This window comes from Notamacropus eugenii, chromosome 5 (assembly GCF_028372415.1).
Source record: "Notamacropus eugenii isolate mMacEug1 chromosome 5, mMacEug1.pri_v2, whole genome shotgun sequence".
NCBI classification, from domain to species: domain Eukaryota; kingdom Metazoa; phylum Chordata; class Mammalia; order Diprotodontia; family Macropodidae; genus Notamacropus; species Notamacropus eugenii.
Window position 1 is genome coordinate 238,446,567 of NC_092876.1, and position 22,667 is coordinate 238,469,233.

Consider the following 22,667-nt stretch of genomic DNA (forward strand, 5'->3'; position numbering starts at 1 on the left):
TGAAAAAAAAGGAAAATCCAATCACCTGGGAGTTGAGGTAATGCATTTATTTTATTTTTTGACTCCACTTGGGGTTTTCTTTTTTTTTTAATTTTATTAATTTTACTTATTTTTGGTGTTCTACAATGACTACCATATAACTTAGATTTTTTTTCCCCCTATCCTTCCCCTACCTCCCCTCTCCTTCCCTGAGATGGCATACAATTTTATATAGATTCTACACATCCATTCCTATTAAATACATTTTCAATATAGTCATGCTGTGTAGAAGAATTAAAATGAATGGGAGAAATCAAATAACAAACCAAAACGTAATACAAAAGAAAATGATCTGCTACATTCTGAGATTGAATACCATAGTTTTTTCCCTGGACATTGAAGGCATTTTGCCTTTAAAGATCATTGGGAATTTTTTTAAGTTCTTGCATTGCAATGAAGTTCCAAGTCTACCAGAAAAAACTCTTGCACACTGTGGTCGTTGCCATGCACAAAGTTCTCCTGGTTCTGCTCCTTTCACTCAGCATCAGATCATATATCTTTCCAGGCCTCTCTGAAGTCTTCCTGTTCATCACTTCTTATAGCACAACAATATTCCCCACTTGATGGGCATCCCCTTGATTTCCAGTTTTTGGCCACCACAAAGAGGGCTGCTATAAATATTTTTGTACATTTGGGACCCTTTCCCATTTTTACAATCTCTTGGGGATATAGTCATAGAAGTGATATTGCTGGATCAAAGGGTATGCATATTTTTGCAACCCGTTAGGGACAGTTCCAAATTGCTCTCCAGAATGGTTGGATCAGCTCACAGCTCCATTAACAATGAATTAGTGTTCTAACTCTTCCACATCCTCTCCAACATTTATCATTTTCCTGTTCTGTCATGTTAGTCAATCTGACAGGTGTGATGTGATACCTCAAAGTTGTTTTGATTTGCTCTGTCTAATCAACAGTGATTTAGAGCATTTTTTCATATGACTATAGATACCTTTAATTTCTTCCTCTGAAAACTGCCTGTTCATATCCTTTGACCATTTATCAACTGAGGGAGGGAATGCATTTATAAATAAAATATATAAAATTAAGTTATAGGAACCCTGCAAAGTCCTCTCTTTGGCCCATAAAAAATTAGAATCACAGAATCTTAAGAATTGGGAAGGACCTCAGAGACTAGACAGCCCAACACATATATAAAACCTGGGCTGTAGATAAGAAAATCTGCAGATTCACAAAATCAAAAGTAAAGAGGTGACCAACTAATCCAACTGTCAAATTTAAAGAGACCAGAGGCCCAAACATATTAAATAATTTGCTTGAGAACAGACAACATAAAATCCAGAGCTTGAACCCAGGTATTCTGATTTTTGGTCCATTTTCCCCATCACTCCCACCAATGCTGGCTCTTTCCATAAAATGACGCTACCTTAACTATTCCAGAGAAATCAACAGCTAACTCATTTTAAAGAACTTCAAGTACAGAGAAAGCACCACCTCGGACTGTTATTTCTTTTCAAGTTCACTTAAATTTATTCATTACGCTTATAATTACTCATGTTTCATCCTCAGCATGCCAGGAACATCCACACCAGCCATCACTGTACAAACTCTTAATATGTTTGTAGATCATTAGCTCAGATGTTCAGACACTTCACAGGCCATTTCTGGAAACCAATGTGATGGAGTAGGGTAAGTTCTCAGCTTGGAATCAGAAGACCCAGGTCTGAATTCCCCTTCTGACTCTTCCCAACTGTGTGACCAGAGTCAAAGTTCAGCCCCTGAGTTCAGCATCCTCTCTTGTAAAGTTGCTGTGGCACTGTACCTGCCTCACAAGGCTTGAAAACCTCAAAGCAAAACCCAAATGTAAGGTATTATTTGGGTAGTCACACCTTAGTTCTTTCTCCTTCAAGATAATTACTTTAAGCTTTTTTATGCTTCCTATTTCCAGACCTTTAATTCAATACTTTAGTAAGTCTTTTTTCTGAATCTTCTCAAAGTTCCCCATTTTTCCAAAGTAGTTGGAATTCAAAATTAGAAAAAGTAATCTAATAAGAATTTTATTAATGCCAAATATTGCCAGTCTTTACTTACTTCTATTTATACAACTATACATGGGAAAGCAGCATGGTATCAGAGAAAGAGAAATGAACTAGATAATTGAGTTTAAGGATCCAGGTTCTAGTCTCAGCTCTGCTACTAACTTACTATGTGCTCTCAGATATCTCTTCTACCTTTACAGGACTCAGATTTTTCACCTATATAAAGATGGGCTTGCACTAGACAGCCTGGGGGGCAGGGGTGAAGAGGCTAATGAGGAGAAGAAATGGTTCTTTCCTGGACTAGTCTCCTCCAGGTGCTTTGTGTGGCATACTGGCCAGCCCACAAAGCTCAACTGCTCCATCTTGTATTCACATTTCAGGCTACATGGTAGGACTAAGTTACTTCACTGTTCTAAGCCTCAGTTTCCTTTCTTATAAAAGAGAAGTAAAACTTGTATGACCCACCTCTTAGGTTTGTTGGGTAAAGAGTCCAGTTTGTAAGCCACATAGCTCTATATGAATATGAGATAAGAGCACTCTAAGGATAAAAATTTCCCTTTCCCCTCTGAATATGGTACCATGGACTTGACCTACCAAATCTCACAATAGCAGTAAGCATTTTTAGGGAGTTTTATATTTGAACAGTGCTTTCCATGCACTATTTCATTTGAGTTTCACTAGAACATTTGGAAATAGGTCTTATCTATGCCTATTTTACAGAGGAGGAGACAGAAGTTAAGAGTTTAAGTGAGTTACCCAAAGTCACAAAGTTACTCAATGAGAAAGGATTCATGTACTACAAGAACTCTAATTTATCAAATACATTATATTCAATTTAAATTCTGATTCTACAATTCAAATATTAGGGCCACCTTAATGATTAAAACACATACTTTATTATCCAAAAATATCGATTTAGTATCAAGGCCAGAACTGACTCTTCCACAGCACCATTTGTTATATCCTAAAAGACTGCCATGGTGTTTTCCTAGATTTAAATGTTTAATAAAAGATTATTCCATTTCTCTAACTTACCATAAAATCAAAGTGAAAGGAATCAATATAATCTTCAATTAGGGTTGATATTTCACAAAAGAAATTTAGAATGTATTGTTATTCAAATCCAAAGGGAAAAGCAATTGCTCTTTCCCCAGGATTGTAAAATACTGTACAAGATACAATAATATTAAAGTCAGCAAATAGGAATGACAAAATTCTAGAATTAGCACCCAGTAAAAACAAAGGTGACCATGATCTTTAAACCCCTTACTCATCTGTAGTCCTAGTAAATATTACCTGTTCTGTGGACCATCACCAACTAGATACTCGACAACTCTATCCAGAGCACCTCTTTCTCGAGGGAGAATGGGTCTTGCTAAAGGTGGACCAGGAGGATGAAGACCTACCAAAGAATTAAGTGAAATTATCAAACCAAGTACAGTAGTTAAGATATAATGCTTGTTTCAATTGTAAAGATTTTTCATACCCTCTAATAAGACAATTTTTTAAAAGTTTCCCTTAATTTAAATTTGTAATTAAGTAAAAGGAGAGTTTTCAATGCCACTGATAATCATTTAAAAGTCAGCTGCAGTTGGTAAACTATGAAAGTGGAAAGTGACCTGTACTATCTGTGAAAATCATACTACTGAGCAGTTTTATTTAACTGTTTTGGGGCAACAGTTTTGTGGGAGGGTTATTTGGTATCTTTGGGAAACCTCATGTAAAAACAAAAATGTACCAATAAAAAAGAAATGCCAGTTTTGATTTTTCTAAACTGGCTTTTAACTATGAAAATTAAAAAAATATAAAGATGAAAATCAATTCCTTAAAATCTCATCATAATAATTTTTATTAAAATTACTGAGAAATCAAAATTTACTACAAATAAAACACGTATATATAAAGTATCATTAAAACTGAATACTGAGGAATGATATTATCCTAGGTCACACATAAAGTAGTCAGACGGTTCCTGTCCCTTAAGAACTCACCAGTTAAACTAAACCAAAAATATGCTAAATTAAAAAAAAAAAATACTGCTATGGGAAGCCCCAAAGAGCTAGGGATATTGTTAATTACCAAATAAATGCTGTATGCTAATGTTTTATAGAAGTATTTGAAAAGTAATATGTTTTTATGATAAATGAAAAATATTAAAATAAATGCAAATCCACAATGAGGAAGAGGAAAGAAACAGTCTTCAATACCAGGTTCTCAGGAAAACCTTCACGCAAACAGGTTTTCAAGAGTAAGGAATTAAAAGTAGTAAAAAAAAAAAAAAAAGATGGAAGGTGAATGATGACCTATTGAAGGTAAGGGTTTCCATTTTGAGTAAGACAGAATGAAAAGGGGGTATGCAGAAGGGAAACAAGTTAATTTAGTGAAGCCTTAAAGGAAATTCTTGAAATAGGTAGGAAATTGTCCCTAGATGTACAAGGCTAACCAGTCCAAGGTTTTCAACAAAGACATGACAAAGTTAAAACAGTGGCAGTTGATACAACTTTAAAGCATTCAAGATGGCCTGAAGGGTAGAAATATTATATCAGAAGGAGGAGAAAAAAACTAGACTAATTTTGGAAATAAGAAAAAGAAAACCTATATATCACAGTCCAGAAAAAGGTACCTAAGGTTAAAATTACTTTACATGAAGTTTAAATCCTGAAACAATTGTAACTTCATAAACCATGTGACTACCAAAAAAAGCATATTTTTACTGAGGTTAGTAAACTTCTTCAATCACTATTATTAAATCTAAAAGCAAAACATTCCTCATGTAAGAGAAGATTATTGAGCCTACTGGTGAGAGATTTGAGTTGAACAGGATACATACCAAATAAGCTGTTGAAGAAAAAATTTAAGATTACTGAAATACTTTCAAGCATGTTACTTTTATGTACAAATGGTAAAAGATCCCACAAAGAAATCAAGACACATGAAACAATATGTTTCATGAGATTTTCTTCAATTACTTGCATACTAATAACTCTCAAACCAGGCATCTTCATACTCATGCTGTTATGAACAACAGTGATTAATACAAACATCAAAAGCAATCATTGTAGGAAGACTGGTCATTTTTGCAAAGCTTGGCAAACTCTCAACTACCTGCTGGTTATTAATTTTCAAACATATGGAAGCTCTGTGGTAAAACATGTTAAATTAATTCTCTTCTACCAAATACATTTAATGAAAAAAAGAATTATTAATCTTTTCTACTTTATTAGAAATCATTAAATTATATCTTAAAAATTCATATTTTTAAAGCAATGCATAAACTCAGAAACAAACATAGCCTCTTTTGCAAAAACAACTTTGATGATATATTTATATACACATGAAACTTCAGCCATAATTCCTGAATAATGTTTTCATTATCATATAAACTTGTTAAAATTTTTCCACCTTAAAATTAGCCTCTTATTCATGTACCTGAATCCATAATGCAACTATTTTATCATGACTACTTCAAAGGAAACCAAAACTGGATATTATTTTGGCAAAAAAAAGTTTACATGCATACTTCAAGGCTTGACGATGAAGTAGAAGTTCTCCCACAAAACAAATTGAATACTAAAATTTTGCATTATAATAGTTTGAAGCAATTCATTTAACATATCAAAAAAAAAATTTTCACTGGACTTCAGGTTTAAAATATACTCCCCATAATGAGTTTCCTATATGCCAAGTATAAACATATTTTAGAGAATTGTCTTTAAAAATATAGTTCATACAGTAGACCACAAGACTTATAGTTGGGTGACTTTGTAATCCTCTTTTCAAACTTATCCCTTAAACAATATTTTTCCAGTTTTCCAAAATATGAATCTAGTCTTTTGAGATAAGAAAGAAAACATTATTGCCACAAAAACCATAGGTGAAGACACTAATCACATATTATTCACCATAAATATGCTGACTATTTAGTCAGAACTATTACTTGGCTTCGGGGACACTGAAAAAGCAACTAAATTAGTTGTAAATGGCTTTGGAGAACTTTGATTAGCCAAACATAAATTTAGTCAGAATGAAATGAAATTATGACTGTTGTCAAATTCTATAATCTAACATTAAAACCTAATGTGAAATAATGGAATTCCATTTCTACTCACTATCTAAAAGCATATTTCAAATACAGCATACTTTGACATTTGGAGTTTCTAAAAGAACTACGTACCCATCAAATTTCATCAAATTTAATAAAGAACATGCCAATGAATTCAATAATTGTAAAAACATCATTAATTGATAGCAGCTATTACTAAAAATTTGGAAAAACTAAGTCTCCACTGGGCAGGTAGGTGGCACAGTAGATAGTGCCAGCCCTGGAGTCAGGAGGACCCAAGTTCAAATTTGGTCTCATACACTTACTAACTATGTGATTCTGGGCAAGTCACTTAATCCTGTTTGCCTCAGTTTCATCATATATAAAATGATCTGGAGAAGGAAATGGCAAACAACTCCATTAACTTTGCCAACTTGGCAACTTTGCCAAGGAAACCCCAGATGGGCTCACAAAAAGTTGGACATGATTAATTGACAGGGAAAAAAAAGACTTCACTACCTTGAGAAATAATTTCCAATACTACAGAAAATAAAAATCAGGTAATGGTTGAAGACAGAGTATTGTGCACAATATATGAATATCCTTCCTGAAATTAAATCTTAAGTAAATTGTCAAAATTCATGTTAAAATATATGTTCAGGATATAGGAAAAAAACCTGAATTTATTCTCAAAGTGTTGCTTCTATGTCTGATTTATTTAAATCTGGAGCTTTCCTAAACTTGGAACATAAAAAGGTACACTATGCTGTTGACTACAGAATACTGCAAAGTTTTATTGCCATTTAAACAAAGAAGCCATAACAGTTAAATGAGCTCAGGCAATAGGTTTCAGTATCACAAGGTGCCAGCTGTAAAGAGTTATGGCTAATTGAATATGGAACTCCCGCTTAATCAGATAACTGCTCTGCTATTTCCAAATGAAATGCCATTTCCATACTGTCTGAAAATGACCTGTTTTATTGGTAACCAGAGAAAACAATATAAACTGTAAATAACATTAAGTGCTCTGTTTACCCATTCCAGGAATTGAAGTAGCAGGGGATCCAAGACGCCTTGGTAACACATTTGACTGCAAGGCTGGAGCAACAGCTCTTTCCGGTGGTCCACCAGGAGCTGAAGTATCCTTTTGTGGACTGGGAGATCCCGGAACTTGTAGAGGTGATCCTTGGTTCGGACTTGCTGGTGTTGATGGAGACAGGTTTCTTTGAGCTGTAGTCCGCTGACGGATTTCTGACAGGAACAGGTATATATACTCCATTTAATGACTAATACCATATTACAAGACAGTAATTAGATAATACCACAAACTTACCCATCAGTGATTTAAATTTTACAGTATAAGTATTAAGACATTATGAGGTCAGGCAAAATGCAACAGGAATCTATGCAAAATTATGCAGGAAAATTATCAAAAGACAAGGAAGGTATCCTAATTTTAAAGCTATAGTACAATCACATTTATTTAAAGATCACATATTGATACCCAGCTCTTTTTTCAAAATAAAAATAAGATAACTATTAGCTCAATTACATATCATGTCATTCAGGTCATAAACTGATTATTAAAAATTCTTTAATGGAGTGCCTGGCATACAATGGGTACTTAATAAAAGCTCCTTGATTGATCTGTAAGTCATACTAATTTGTAATAATGGGGGGGAAAGTTAGTTTGAATTAGTTAAAAAAAAAAAGCAAACCCAAATTTTAGGGTTATTTTTCTCCAAGAAAGTTTCATTTTAAAGTAAATTTTAAAAGATATACCCAATACCTTCCCTGCTTCCCCACCCACCCCACCCCCATTCTTTAGGAAATAACAATAACTTGTAATCAGTATATTGCTTAAATGCAATTGAATAGAGCCAAGCATCTTTAAGAATATTTAACTTAAAAGTCAAAGGCTGTTTCTTATTTTCAGTGAGCTTTACACTATTAATTTGCTTACTCAGGATTCTCAGCCCTTAGTACAGTACCTGGAATGCAGTAAGTGATTAATAGATGTTTACTTACTGACTAAAAAAGTACATTTAAGGAGCTGAACAAAAATTATTCTCTTCTATTCATTATACAATTTAGAAAAACTGAACTTATCTTACTCTGTCAATGGTCCGATCTCCAGTCAAGCATCCCTTGAACTTGTCTAATCTCACATACATGTCAAATCATCATAAATTTAAAATGAATACAATACAAATTATTGAAATTTTACTGAAATGGTCAAAATTAGTTTAGAAACACATACTACTCCTTATATAGAACCTTGGAATACCAATAATTATGCCAAAGGAAATAGTAAGGTAAAAAGGCAGTATTTTTAGACCTGTCATTTCAAAGAACAAAACAACATTTTGTTGGAGCTTTTTTTACTTTCCAGTTACAATGAATTACAACTCTATAGTTTAATATTGCAATTAAAAAAAACAACTTATCTGAAGAATTTCCAATTAAGTTATCTATTTAGTGGGGGAGTAGAGTGGAGAGAAGGATAGTGACTTTAACCCATTAGGTAATTTCCAATTAAGAAAGTTAAAATATAAAAGCTGAAATGATATGAACTAGATGATCAGATAAAATTTAAGGATTAAATGGAGGACTGATGAGAGAAGAATGACAATGGAAAATACTACTTCCATAGTCTTTTTGAACAAGTGAAATGAACTACCCTTACACTTTGAAACTTCCCATGTTTATCTGAAGTAGAGAATTTCATATTCCACCTGGATTAATTATCTCGAATATGTCTTGCAAAAAGCTAATCATTTAATGTTTCCTATCCACAAGGAAATCATTGTTACTCAGTTAGGAAGTATATTAAATGCTCTGGAAACTAAGTCTTCTTACAAAGGGTTCCAAAAATCAATATAGGCACACAAGGATTTAGAAATTTAAATTGTTACTAAGAGAATGCATCAAAAACTCCATATCTATTTTTGCCAAAGTATAGTTCTGAGATTTGTATTTTTACCTCAGATAACTGAGAACACTTCTCAAACTGTGATAAGACACTTTAAGTAGACTTATCTTTTCATCTCTTCAGCAAAGACTATTCAGATATCTTCCTTTAAATGTATATTAAAGTACCTGAGACTAACCACATCACTGTCGTAATATCACTCACACTTCACTAAAAGGTAAAGAACTTGTAACTGTTAACCTTTACTGAATGAAAGACACGATGTCTGGCATTCTATAGAACAGTTAAGTCACAGACTTTGCCTGATGATTCTAAAATCTGAATTGGACAATATATGAAAGAAAAAGTAATGGGGGAGAGGGAGGAGAGAAAAGGAAGGCAGATACAGTTTCAGTATTTCCAAATGAAGGACTGGTAGAAGTGAGAAATAATAATAGCTACAATATTTTCAAGTATACCTCAATGTATGTTGGTATTACCCAAATTCCCAGTATTTTCAACTTAATCATTTCTGAATGTGTCCTTTTTTGTATCTGACCCACCATTATTTTTCATTATAGTTTGAGAAATTATATATTAGCTAATCTTTAAAAAGAGTCCTTTTCTATCTTATATTTAAAATAAATATTTTTCCCCAAATTAGTGATCAACTTGTTTACTCTCACAGTAGAGAAATATGACAAATGTTATATACGATAAAGTCCATTCTAGGCTGAGAACTAATTTAATAGTACCATCAATTATCTGGAGATATAACAAAAATATGCTAATTAGACTGAAAAGAATCTGATTTGAATCAGTTTTGAATTTAAATGGAAGTAATCTGAATCAAACATGAATCAAAAAGAGATTGGGGAAAGAAAAATAAAGTGGAAAGGAATGGTTTTATACTAAATATCTAGGGAGATCTAGAAATAATATGCTAAAAAAACTGGTGTTTGGTTTTTTTTTTATAAAAAATAAGCCTAATACAGATACGAATACTGATTTTTAAGAAATGTGTTTCTGCAAAGTTGTGAATTTTTACAACTTTGTACATACACAAGTGCTGGACACTTTAGTAATTCAACAAACTACGTTTCCTAACTACAGGTTTTTCATACCTTGTTTCTATTTTTCTTTTTAAAATCAAGGTACATTTAAAAAAAAAAAAACAGGATTATCAGGTAGTCCTTAGTAAACCATTTAGTGCTATTCAAGTACTTTACTTGAACGCTATTTTCAGCTCTGGGCTTCACATGGATGGGTTACGGTAACTAGAATTATTCTGTTCCAAGAAAAGAAGGCTGGAAAATAGTTTTAAAATGTTCAGATAGATTAAAAGCTATTTGTGAAAGTGGGGAATCTTCAGCCCAATGCTAGATAAAGTTGGCATTCTTTTTACTCTCATGTGCCATTCCCTCCTTCTCAGGAGTGCTATTGCTCTGGGCAAAGGAAAAATGGAGAAAGACAAAGGATAACAAAAACAAAAAACAAAAAAAAAGCCAACCCAAGGGAAAAGCAATTTACCAGAGAAATATTCACCTCCCAGACCTTCAAAGCCCACTCCTTTCTCTCCTATCTCTATTCCTCATTCCTCTATCCCTTTTTCTCTCTATATATTTAATTTTATTTTACTATATTTAATTTTATTTTACTATTTGTTGCATTAATTGGTAATGTTCTATGTTTCTTACCTTTAATTTGAAAAGCAGGTGAGCTGAACATTTTATACTTTTAAGACAAAAAAATCTAAATTAAGTTGCTTTTTACTTGCATGTGGCCTTCAATTGATTTTTTTCCTCTGTGGGTCAGTGGCCCTCAATAGAAAAGGTTCCCCACCCTTACATAGAGGGTGGTGAATCAATATTCTCCATCTCACTGAAGATAATGTGAGAAGATGAGTTTGAGTTGAAGCAAAAGATATTTCGGATAAATATAGGAAAAGCTGACAATGACTGACACACCAGAATGTCACACTCCAGAGGGTATTTAATTATCTTCCCATTTTTTACAGTAGTATTTGGCACCAAAAAGAAAAACATGACCTCCAGGCTAGTACAAATGCCAACTGGCAATGATGGACTGTGGGGTCCCTAAATGCTGGCATGCAAGCTGTGACCTTAAAGAAGTACCATAGCATCTTGAATCCCCAGGGCAAGATTGGGGTAGGACCTATATCTATCCTACAGAGTGGATCCAAGGCCAGACTGATACCTGGTCCCAAAAATTACCATGCATTTGATGGAAGGCTCTGTTTAGAAATTTCTCAAAATCTCTCAGAGCTGAGGACTGTCACCTTCAGACCTCTAGGACTAGCACAAAGAGCCCCCTGGACAGTTGCAAGCAAGAGGCAGGAAATCTAGATCAAAAGTGTTAAAAAAAAAAAAAAATACTGTCTATGGGCACTCCCAAGTGCAGTCACACCAGAATAAAATTTAACTGGGAAAAAAATATTTAACAAAATAAATAACAATATAACAGAACACAAATAATGTTAATACATGGTTTACACAGTTTAGTGGCCCCATTTCTACTTGAGTTTGATAATACTGTTCCAGATGTATAAAGGTTTAAGGGGATGGATTAACAATATTTGCCCGTTTTTACTAAAGAATTCTCTAAATATGGTTAACCAAGATCTCACCACTCAGTGAAGTGGCTTACTGAAATCATTTCCTTGTCTATTGGTTTTTACCAATATGGTTCTAGTACAATCCTGCTTTAAAGTATAAAAATGAACTAGATATTTCAAGGATTTTTTTAGCACCCAAATTCTATAGTCAAATCACCTAACAAACAATATCCCAAAACTAGACACAGTAAGATTTCCATTAACCAGAATGCTAGAGAAAAAGACACTGTACTTGACTGTCAACTGTAATCCCCAAACCCTCTTGCTTTCAACCCATGTTGAAAAGCTGTGTCAACTAAAACCACACAAAGGGCAATTTCTAACTTTTAATTTATAATTACAGAACCTAAGAGTTAGAAGGGACCATAGAGGCAGTGTGGTGCAGTATAAAGAGTGTTAGACTTGTAGTTAGGCAAGACCTCTGATATTCCACCTGTGACATGATGGATGTCACTTCCATATCATTACAATCATGGATGTGTCACAACCATAACCTTAGTTTCCTTATCTGTAAAATCAGGATAATAATACTTACAATACTCATGTCATAGGGTTGTTGTGGGGACCAAATGTCTATTAAATCCAAACCATAACTAGGGTTCTATGTTTTATCCTTAAAGATCTCCTGTGAAAGCAAATCCATTACTCTTAAAAAGACTATTCTACTTCTGAACAATTCTAAGAATTGGGAAGTTTTTCCTTTCATCAAACCTAAATCTGCCTCCTTACTTCTTCACCCATTGCTCCAGTCTCTGCCCTCTGAAGACAAGAAATCTAATTACTCTTCCATAGGAGGTCCCTTCAAATAGTTCAAGGCTACTATTCCTTGTATTCGTCTTTTCTCCAGGTTAAACAATCCCAGTTGCTTCAAATGATCCATTCTCTAGTCCTCTCCTTCTAAACATGCTGCCCCTTGCAAGTTTCCTACCTAAACTGAGAGGTGAGCCCACATGGCATCATGATAGAGGTTTTTAAGCCAGGAAAACTTCTGCAAAACTTCAAGTTCATACATACTGAATATGTGACCTTGTACAATTCACCTGACTTGTTAATGATCTAAGCAAACCACTATCATTATAAGATGCAGAGAAAATATAGACCTGAACTGGTAAAAAGGAGTTACCTTATTCAAGAGTTCAATGTACTAATGAAATCACAGATGCAGTTCCTATCCCTGCCCTACAATATGACCAGAACTGAATAAAACATTCCAAATGGGATCTGGCCAGAGCAAAATAGAGGAGAACTATAATTTCTCCTCATCTAAACACTCTACCTCTCAAAGCGGCCTATAACAGCATTAGTTTTTTTGGTGCAGAGTCATACAACTGACTTCTATTGGGCTCTAAGACCAGTTTTTAACCTCCAGCTCCTTTTCATGTAATTCAATCAACAAGCATTTCTTAAGTCATTCTCCAAATGGAAAATGATTAAAGGATATGGATAGACAATTTTTTAAGAAAGAAACCTAGGCTATCAATCACCACATGAAAAAATCTTCCCAATAAGTAAGAGAAATACAAGTTAAAATAACTCCAAGGTTCCATTTCACACTCATTAGACTAGGAAAGTTGATAAAAAAAGGAAAATAGCAAATGTTGGAGAGGCTACCAGAAAAGAGATACATTAATGCACTGTTATGGGGGTCATGAATTGATCCCACCATTCTGGGAAGCAATTTGGAACTATGTCCCAAAATATACTCAACTATACATATCCTTTGACCCTCTTTCTCTGACATCAAAGAAAAAAGGACCTGTATATACAGCAAGTTTTATGGTGATAAAGAACTGGAAACTAAGGGGGTTGTCATCAACTGGAGAAAATAGCTAAACAAATTATGAATGTAATGGAACATCATTATGTCATAAGAAATGACAAAAGGGATGGTTTCAAAGAAACCTGAGAAGACTTGTATGAACTGATGCATAGTGAAGTGAGTAGAACCAGGAGAACAATTTCTATATTAACAACAACACTATAAAGACAACAACTTTCAAAGACTTAAGAACTCTGATCAATGCAATGATTGACCAACCATGATTCCACAGAACTGATGGTGAAGAATGCTTCATACCAACTGCCAAAAAAATTATTAACTCAGGGTGCAGACTAAGACAAATAATTTTTAGACATGGCTAATGCAGAAAAATTTCTTTTGCTTGACTATATACATACACACATATTTGTAACAAGACTTAAAGGTTTTTTTTTTCAATGCAGAGAAAAGAAAATAGAGTTTTGTAACTGAAAAGAACACATTTTTAAGGAGAAAAACAAACAAAAACTGAAGTGCCTATGTGTGTCAAGCACTATACTAGGTGCTTCAAAACCAAAAAAGAAAAATCTCTTCCCTCAAGGAGCTTACATTTTATCATGGGAGATAAGGTATGGGAGAAGGAAGGGCAAGGCACTAGAAGCTTGGAGGAATGGAAAAAGACTTCATATAGAAGGTTCTTCTTAGTGAAATACTATATACCTAATTTCCTACAAGACAGAGGAAAGGTGGGGCCTCAGCATAAGGCAATACATATGAGAAATATTAAGAAATATATTTGGCTAGACCGTAGACTTAGGGAACTAAACATGAATTAAAGCTAGAAAGATACATTGGGATCATGTTGTAAAGGAATTTAATCAATCACAACAAGCATTTATAAAGATCCTATTGCATACTAAACAGTGTGTTACATGGCAGAAAGAAGAAAACAAGCATTTATTAAGTGCCTATAATGTGTCAGGCACTGCACTAAGCATTTTACAAATACCATTTCACTTGATTCTTATAACTGCCCTGGAAAGTTGGTGCCACTATTCTCCCCATTTTACAGTTGAGAAAACTGAAGCAGATCTCTTGAGGTTAAGTGACTTGCCCTGGGAAAGACAGCAAGAAAGTATCTGAGGGTGGATCTGACCTCAGGTCTTCCCAACTCCAAGTCCAAAACTCTATCCTCTGCACCACCCAACTGCCTCTTAGATGCCTGCTGAGGATACAAAAACTAAAACTAAATAGGCTTAACTCTCACAGAATTTACACTCCATAGAGGAAGCAGCATATACATGTACAAATATGCACAGAATAAATAAAAGGTAGTTTAGGGAAAAATATTTGGGGAACATTGGGAAGGGCTTCAGGGAGGGGATTCTAAAAGTCAAGGAAAGAAAAGCATTCTACTCATGGGTTAATCAGTCACTATAAATTATAAAACAGTGGTGAGCCCACTGTAAAATAATGCCCCCACCAAACTTGGCAATCCCTTTATGTCTCATTAATTCCTTATTATATTCCCCACAAATGGCTATTTGCAACCTTTTCCAGACTCCTTAATTCCCCAACTTCAGCCAAGTCCCCCTTAATTCAAAAGTCAAGCATTTATTCATGCCTAGAATGTATGTGTTCAGTGATATATCATTGTGATAAATAATCTTTCAGATTATAGTGTAGTAAAATTTACCGTGTACAATGTAGTAAAGGGTTAAAATGCAGATAACCATAAGTAACATTGCATGATAAATATATTAGAAAGTTGCTGAATAATTTGAACTCTCTCAATTTCCCTCTTCTCAATCTTGCCCACCTCAAAATTACCCTATCTTCACCTATCCCCAAACCTTCTACCTTGACTCAGGAAGAAATCCCTCAATCCCTTCCCTTAATTCCATTCCCTTATCCCTCTTTAGAGACCTTGCTTAAATAACCATCCTCCCAATCCCACAATTTAATCTCTCCTCCTCCTTTTCGCTGTCTTCCACAAACATGCTCAAATTTCCTTTTATACTTAAAAAAAACTTCCTTATCTCCTGCTATTCCTTTTAATTACTAACCAAATTCTTTCATCTTTTCTACCAAATTTTCTCAAAAAAAGTAGTCTAAACTTCTAAACTATTTCCATTTGTACATCACAAATAATCAATCCACAAACATTTATTAAAAACCTAATATGTCCCAAGCACTGTGTTAATTTCCTTAACCCTTGACAATCTTGCTTCTAATATTATCACTCAGCTAAAATTGTTCTTTTAAAAGTCACTTTTCCTCAGTCCTAATTCTGACTTTTCTGTAGTATTCAACACCAACTATGTAAGTTTTCCTTGAAATATTCTTCTGCACCATTTAAACCTGGTTCTCCTATCTCTTACCTATTCTATTTCTTTTGCTAGGTCAGCTATACCTCCTCCCACCCTCTAAATGTAAGTTATCTTCTCTTGCTACATCTGGCCCATTTCTTCTGGCCATTACTACAGGAAAGCATTTGTCTCTGCTCTATGCGTCACTTGATAAAATAATCAGAGAGTCACTAAACAAGTTATCTCTTTCATTACAGAGGAGTAAAGAGGAAGTAAGAAGGAATCATAAGATTTTAACATATATACAGGAGACACCTTATCAGAGGAAAGTCTTTAAGGCAGCATTTTGTTCTACCAAATAAAAGACTTTTCAAACAATAAGCACAGTAAGATTTTGTATTCTCTGCACCTTTCAGTCTATAACATACTAAGTATAATTTGACCTTACACGATTCAGTATTTTCATTAAGAAGCTCCACTGTTGTACTGTGCTATACATAGTATACTTCTTGTCTTTTAATTTTTCTGCCTAACTTACTATCAGTTGTTATTTCTAAACTATTCTTGTCCCTGTCTCTAACAACCCTCCACTAAAAATCCCTATTTTACTACTTGCTGAGAAAAGAAATAGCTGCACTTGTTTAAAAAAAAACACTGTACATAAATATCCGAAAATATAATCTAAATGAGCTATGTAGGGTTTCTAATGTTGGTAGTTGTATGATAGGGCTTTATGACAGATATTTCAAAGGACTTTTTCATTCACTTCTGAGTTCACTGATACATTCTAGAGGATTAACATTGTTAGAAATGTGATAATTAGAAAACTGCTGTAATAGCTTGCATCTAGATAGAACTTTTTAAATTTTTCAAAGCAATTTCACATTCATTATCTTGTATGATGATTCTCAGAAATGAAATAGAGCATTATTAGATTTTCCAATAAAAAAAGAAAATGAATGCTTTGTACCAGTAAAGACTGCTCTTGAAATTATATTCTTTTTAAATTGTTTCAAGAAACCCAAAATTATTTTTAGAAAATTTTATCAAGTTAAAAATCTGAGACGTTAAACACATTCTTTCTTAATTGCCAAATTAACCTAGTTAATTACTCACATCAATACAACACTTTAAATTTCAACAAACTTCTTTCCTCACAATCACCTCATGAGGTAGGCAGAATATTCTTTGCTCCATTTTAGACATTAGGAAACTGAAGCTAAGAAAGTTGCCTAATATCCCACAGATAGTAAATAGAAGAGGTAGATTGGGGGCAGAGCTAAGATGGCAGAGTGAGAGCAACTCACCTAAGCTCTTAGACAAACTCCTTCAGATACCTCTAAAAAGAGAATCTGACCAAATTTTGGAGGGGCAGAATCCAATACGAGACAGACTGTGGCAGATTCACAGTCCAGGACAGACTGGAAGGTTGACAGGAAGGATTTGTTGTGTGGGACTGGAGCAACACACAGCACTGGCTGTACCAGCGCGCCACACCGTGGCAGGGACAAGCAGGAAGGGAGGGGAGGGTCTGAGGCAGCGGCTGCACTGTGGAATCTCAGGCATATCGGCCCAGGACGGGAGTCCAGCAGAACCAAGTGAGTGAGAGCTGTGGAGCCCCAGGTATCTGCAGTGGCTGCTCCTGAGACTATCAGCCCACAGATTAAATGTCTGTAAGTCACCTACTTCAACTACCAGGAGCCAAAATGGTGGAGCGATCAGTAAATGCTCTCTCTCCCCCTCCTCCTGTTGACCTTGAAAGAATCATAAAATATTTCCCCAGGAAAATCTTGGAACAGTGGGATCAGCAGAAAGGGCAAACAGTCTCATAGCACGTGAGGCTAGGAAAATCGCTAAGGAGGGTTGCTCTTGCTATAGCTGAAACAGACCAGTGCAGGACCACAGCTGTCTCAGATAGCCCCACCTCAGTAAACCAGGAGGAGATTCAGAGTGCCCTGGCGGGGTGGAGTTCTGCAACCACCAACACCAGGACCCCAGGCATGCCTCAGAACCCCAAGGGAATCGGGAAGACACCAGGGCAGCCAGGATCACTAACCACTGAGCTTGCCTATGGTCTAGCTCAGTAGAGGAGAACTCTGGTGGCCAGACCACCTCTCCCTCACATTTAACAAGCTAGCTCCAGGGTAAATCCGGGAAAACAGAAAAAGACTTCACCTGGCCTCTGCTTTCTCACTCCAGCCAGCTCAGCACCAGATAAGCTGCAGCACTTTAGCTTCTAGCTAAAAGAACCAGAGGCCACAACACACAAAGCCTCAAGTTCAAGACACAAGAACTGTGGGACAGAGCCCCTTGTGCCCTAGAAGCAGAAATCTACTTTAAAAGCCAGGAAAAGGGTAATTATCATTATCATGAGTAAGAAGCAAAGCAGGAAAGAAAAGATGATAGAATCTTTCTATGGGGACAAGGACCAAAACATAAATACCAAAGAGGTCAGCATTGAGACTGTACTCCTAGTACGGTCTTCAGAAGGGACTATGAAGTGGTCACAAGCATAAAGAGCCCTCTTGGAAGAGCTGAAAAAGGATTTTAAAATCCATATTAAAGAAACAGAAGAAAAACTGGTCAATGATATAAAAAGTATGAAAAAAGAATTTACTGAAGAAAACAGCTCCTTAAAAAGGAAAATTGGACAAATGGAAAAGGAAGCACAAAACCTAACTGGGAAAATTGGACAAATGGAAAAGGAAGTACAAAAGCTAACTGGAGAAAATAACTCCTTAAAAGGAATAACTGGAGAGATGGAAAAAGAGATGCAAAAGTTAACTGAAAAAAACAATTTGATAAAAGTTAAAACTGGGCAAGTAGAAGCTAATGAATCTATGAGATATCAAGAATCAGTGAAACAAAATCTAAAGAATGAAAAAATAGAAGAAAATGACTGGAAAAAACAACTGACCTAGAAAATAGATCCAGGAGAAAAAAAATCTAAGAATTATTGACCTACCAGAAAGCCATGATGAAAAAAAGAGCCTGGACAACATCTTCCAAGAAATCATCAAGGAAAATTGCCCAGAAATCCTAGATCCAGGGGGAGAAATAGTAATCAAAAGAATCCACTGTTCACCTCCTGAAAAGGATCCCAAACTAAAAACGCCAAGGAATAGCAGTGATAAATTCCATAACTATCAAATAAAGGAGAAAATACTACAGGGCAGCCAGAAAGAAACCATTCAAATATCGAGAAGCTACAGTCAGGATCACACAGGACCTTGCAGCTTCTACATTAAAAGACTGAAGGAATTGGAATATGATATTCCATAAGGCAAAGGAGCTGTGACTGCAATTAAGGATCACTTATCCAGCAAAGTTGAGGCAAGGAGATGGACATTCAATGAAATAAGGGATTTCCAGATCCTCCTGATGAAAAAGCCAGAACTCAATAGAAAATTCGATCTTCAAAGAGGTAAGATTAAAACTCAGATTCCAGCACTCTTTTTTTACCAAAGTATACTATCTATAGCAGTAGTGAATGACTTCAAGCAATGGATTCTACAGAACTGTCACAAGTCTATGCATCGTTACATTCTACGCCATCCAACTTCATGTGTTTTTTCTTTATATCCAAATAGTTTTATCAAACATTTTTTCCTAAGTAAACTGTAGAAAGGGTTAAGTAGTTTGTCTAAACAAGGTTTCTCATACTACTGACTTACAACCAAGTCTTACATCCAACCATGTAAGCCATATAACAATATTCCAAGTAGATAACAATAATATCACAAGTTGGGCAGAGCTATGAATAGATCATATATACATATTCTGCAGTTTTTCAAATAAAATGAAGAAGCAATTAATAGTCAAATGAAGAAATATATTTAATTTTAGAACAACTCACAGAGTATAAAGTCATAGAACAGCATCCCAGACACCAGTGACAAATACCTAGTGTCTTTGTAATACTCAAAGATAATGCAAAGTAAAATCATGACAAACTACGTATATAGACATCAACATCTCACCTTACAGAGAGATGAGTTTCAGAAGATACATGACTTACACAGAAAACACAGTATCACAAACAAATTAGAGGAATAAGGAAGAAATTACCTTTCAGACTTGATAAGGGAACATTTACAACCAAACAAAGAGAAAATGGCAGAAGATAAACTAGAGAAGTTTGATTATAAAATTTCAAAGTTCTTAAGCAAACAAAATCAATGCAGCTAAAAACTGGAAGGGAAACAACAGAAAAAAAGTCTTTGCATGTGCTTTTCTCACAAAGGTCTCAATTCTAAGAGATATAAGGAAGTGATTCAAATTTACAAGAATAAGACCTTTTTCCCCAACAGACAGAACAGACAATTCTCAAGGGAAGAAATCCAAATTATCAATAGCATATGGAAAAAATGCTTCAAATCATCATTAGAGAAATGACTATTAAAGTATCAAAAGTAAATCCTGGGGTAAGACCTCATACTCATTAGACTGGCAAAAATGACAAAAAATAGAAAATGAGAAATGTTGGAAAGTCTACAGGAAAACAGGCATATTAAAGCACTGTTGGTGGATCTCTGACATGGTTCTGACATTCTAGAAGGCAAATTGGAGTGATGCCCCCCAAAAAGTTACTAAACTATGCAAACCCTTTGAACCAGAGATACCACTATGGCTATAGCCAAAAATATGAAAGAAAAAAGAAAAGGAGCCATGCGTACAAAAATATTTACATTAAGTCTTTCTGTGGTGACAGAGTTGGAAACTAAGGAAGTGCCCATCAATTGGAAAATAGTTGAGCAAATTGTAGTATATGGAAATAATACAAAATATTAATGGGCTGAAAGAAATTATGAAATTTTAGAGAAATCTAGGAAAATTTGTGTGGATTGATAAATCTAAAATGCAAGAAGAGACATACATTTATGGACATGGCTAAGATGGGGATTGTTTTGCCAGACTATGTAGATATGAATTTAGGGATTAGTTTTTCAGATTTGTTTTTGGTTTTTTTTTTTTAATTTGTTCAGTGGGAGAATGAGAGAATAGGAGGCTCAAATTAATCTTTCAAAATACCGGTTACTTCAAAAAAATAAACCAAAAAAAGAACTGATGCAAAGTGAAGCAAGCACTTTATACAGTAACAATAAAGTAAATACAAGCAACTCTGAAAGATTTAAGAACTGTGATCAAACCAATGCTACCCATTTCCTGATAGGTAATGAACTCAGGGTGCAGACAACATATAATTTTTGGACTTGGCCAATGGGAGAATCTATTTTAACTACTCATATTTGTTACAAGGCTTTTGTATTTTTTTCTCCCACTTATGGGAAGAAAGAGAAAAAATGGAATTTTAATTGAAAATTTTTAAAGAAAGAAAATAAGGGCATACCACAGCACTCAAAAAAAAAAATGAGAACCAATCAGAATTGGGTTTTAAGAAAACTGGGCACAAAGGAATCATTATGTATATAAGAAAGCAGGAAAACAGAATTTAGAACTAGAAAGAAAATTAGAGCATGAACAACCCAACTCATTTTATAGATGAGGACATCAATGAGCCCCACATAAGCAAAGTGATTTTTCCCCAGTCATACTGGTGTTAGTGTTGAGATTTGAATCTAAGTCCCCTGACTCCAAATGCAGGGGTCTGTCCACTGTAGGTGGCAAGTAGGTAGCATAAATAAATGACAGACAGATAGATAGAAAGATAAAGTAAATAAAGTGCTGGACCTTGAATTAATAAGAACTGAGTTCAAATCCTGCCTTAGGCACTTACCAGTTACATAACCCTAAGTCCCTTAAATTCTGTCAGCCTCAGTTTCATCTTCTATAAAATAGGTATAATAACAGCACCACTCTCCTAGAGTTTATTTTTGGGATCAAATGAGATAATGCTGAGTGCACTGCAAGCCTCAAAACACTGTACAAATGTTAGGGCTATTATTGTTCTCCCATAATTGCTTCCCCTCTCAGGGATAACACAGCCAAATCACCTCTGTCTGATATTGCCTCTGACACTACTTATTTCATAACTACATGGTAGCTGTGCCCAGGAACAGAAACACCTAAAGAGTAGGGATATACATCCTAAGTCTAGAGATAAAACAAAACAAAAACAGAGAACAACACTGGCTATTCTGAAATTAAAACATGACATCCCATATAGGGAATATATTCAGTTTTTTAAAAGTATACTGGGAAAGAGAACTTTGGCTTCTTAAAATATCTTGGGCATGCTATATGTAAATGTTGTTAAATCATTAAGAATAGTTATGTCAGTAAATGAGATAAAAAATCTGTTTATTTTTTAAAAAATTAAACAAAGAAAGAATAAAGAAATATGGAGCAATAAGATAAAATCACATGAATGGCTCAAACCAAGACTAACCTTTTAGAAATTATAAATTAACAGCTCTCCTGTACCTTGAAATGAAACATGCATATTTTATCTATTTTCCCTAAAATATGGGCTACTCCTTGAAGTTTGTCATAAATTTTATTATATAAACTTCAAATCCCTTCAAGTTTAAAGGATTATATAGAAATGAAACTGGGTTTTCACCTGCCAAGGCAACTGGAGAAGTAGTTTGGACCAACTAGTTAAATTCAAGTATATGTACCTGGAATTCTGATCATTCTCTGTCCAAGTGCAATCACCAAAACCACATAGGCACATTACCAAAGGGGGTTACATTTATATAAAATTCCTCCCCTAAAGGAGAATGCACATCTACCACTGCTTCTACTCTCCCCTCTCTTTGACTTGCCCTCAGTTAAAGTGAAGTTAAGGTTGAAAGAGTGGACAGAGAAATCATGAGGCTCAGGTATAAGGAAAGAGGATCAAGATATCAACTCCCAAAACTCTCTCTATGTTGCTGCCAATGGTGGTTCACTTCATGACAACTTATTCTTCCCATTTTAAGAAATAATGGAGTGATGATGACAGGTCTGAATACTGACAGCAATGGCATCTATATAATGTGTGAACAAAATATTTTGTCTGTGCCAATCCTA

General features: G+C 34.8%; 1 protein-coding gene across 5 annotated transcripts in view; it reads right to left on the reverse strand.

Annotated features, from left to right (window-relative positions):
* Positions 1-22,667, reverse strand: part of LNPK (lunapark, ER junction formation factor) — a 106,592-nt gene that overhangs the window by 13,938 nt on the left and 69,987 nt on the right. For all 5 annotated transcript variants that reach the window (XM_072612387.1, XM_072612391.1, XM_072612389.1 and 2 more), the window contains 2 exons: positions 7,114-7,329; positions 3,333-3,438 (listed from right to left, as the gene is read on the reverse strand). In XM_072612387.1, the coding sequence (XP_072468488.1) occupies positions 3,333-3,438; positions 7,114-7,329 (322 nt within the window). The remainder of the gene's footprint in view (positions 1-3,332; positions 3,439-7,113; positions 7,330-22,667) is intronic.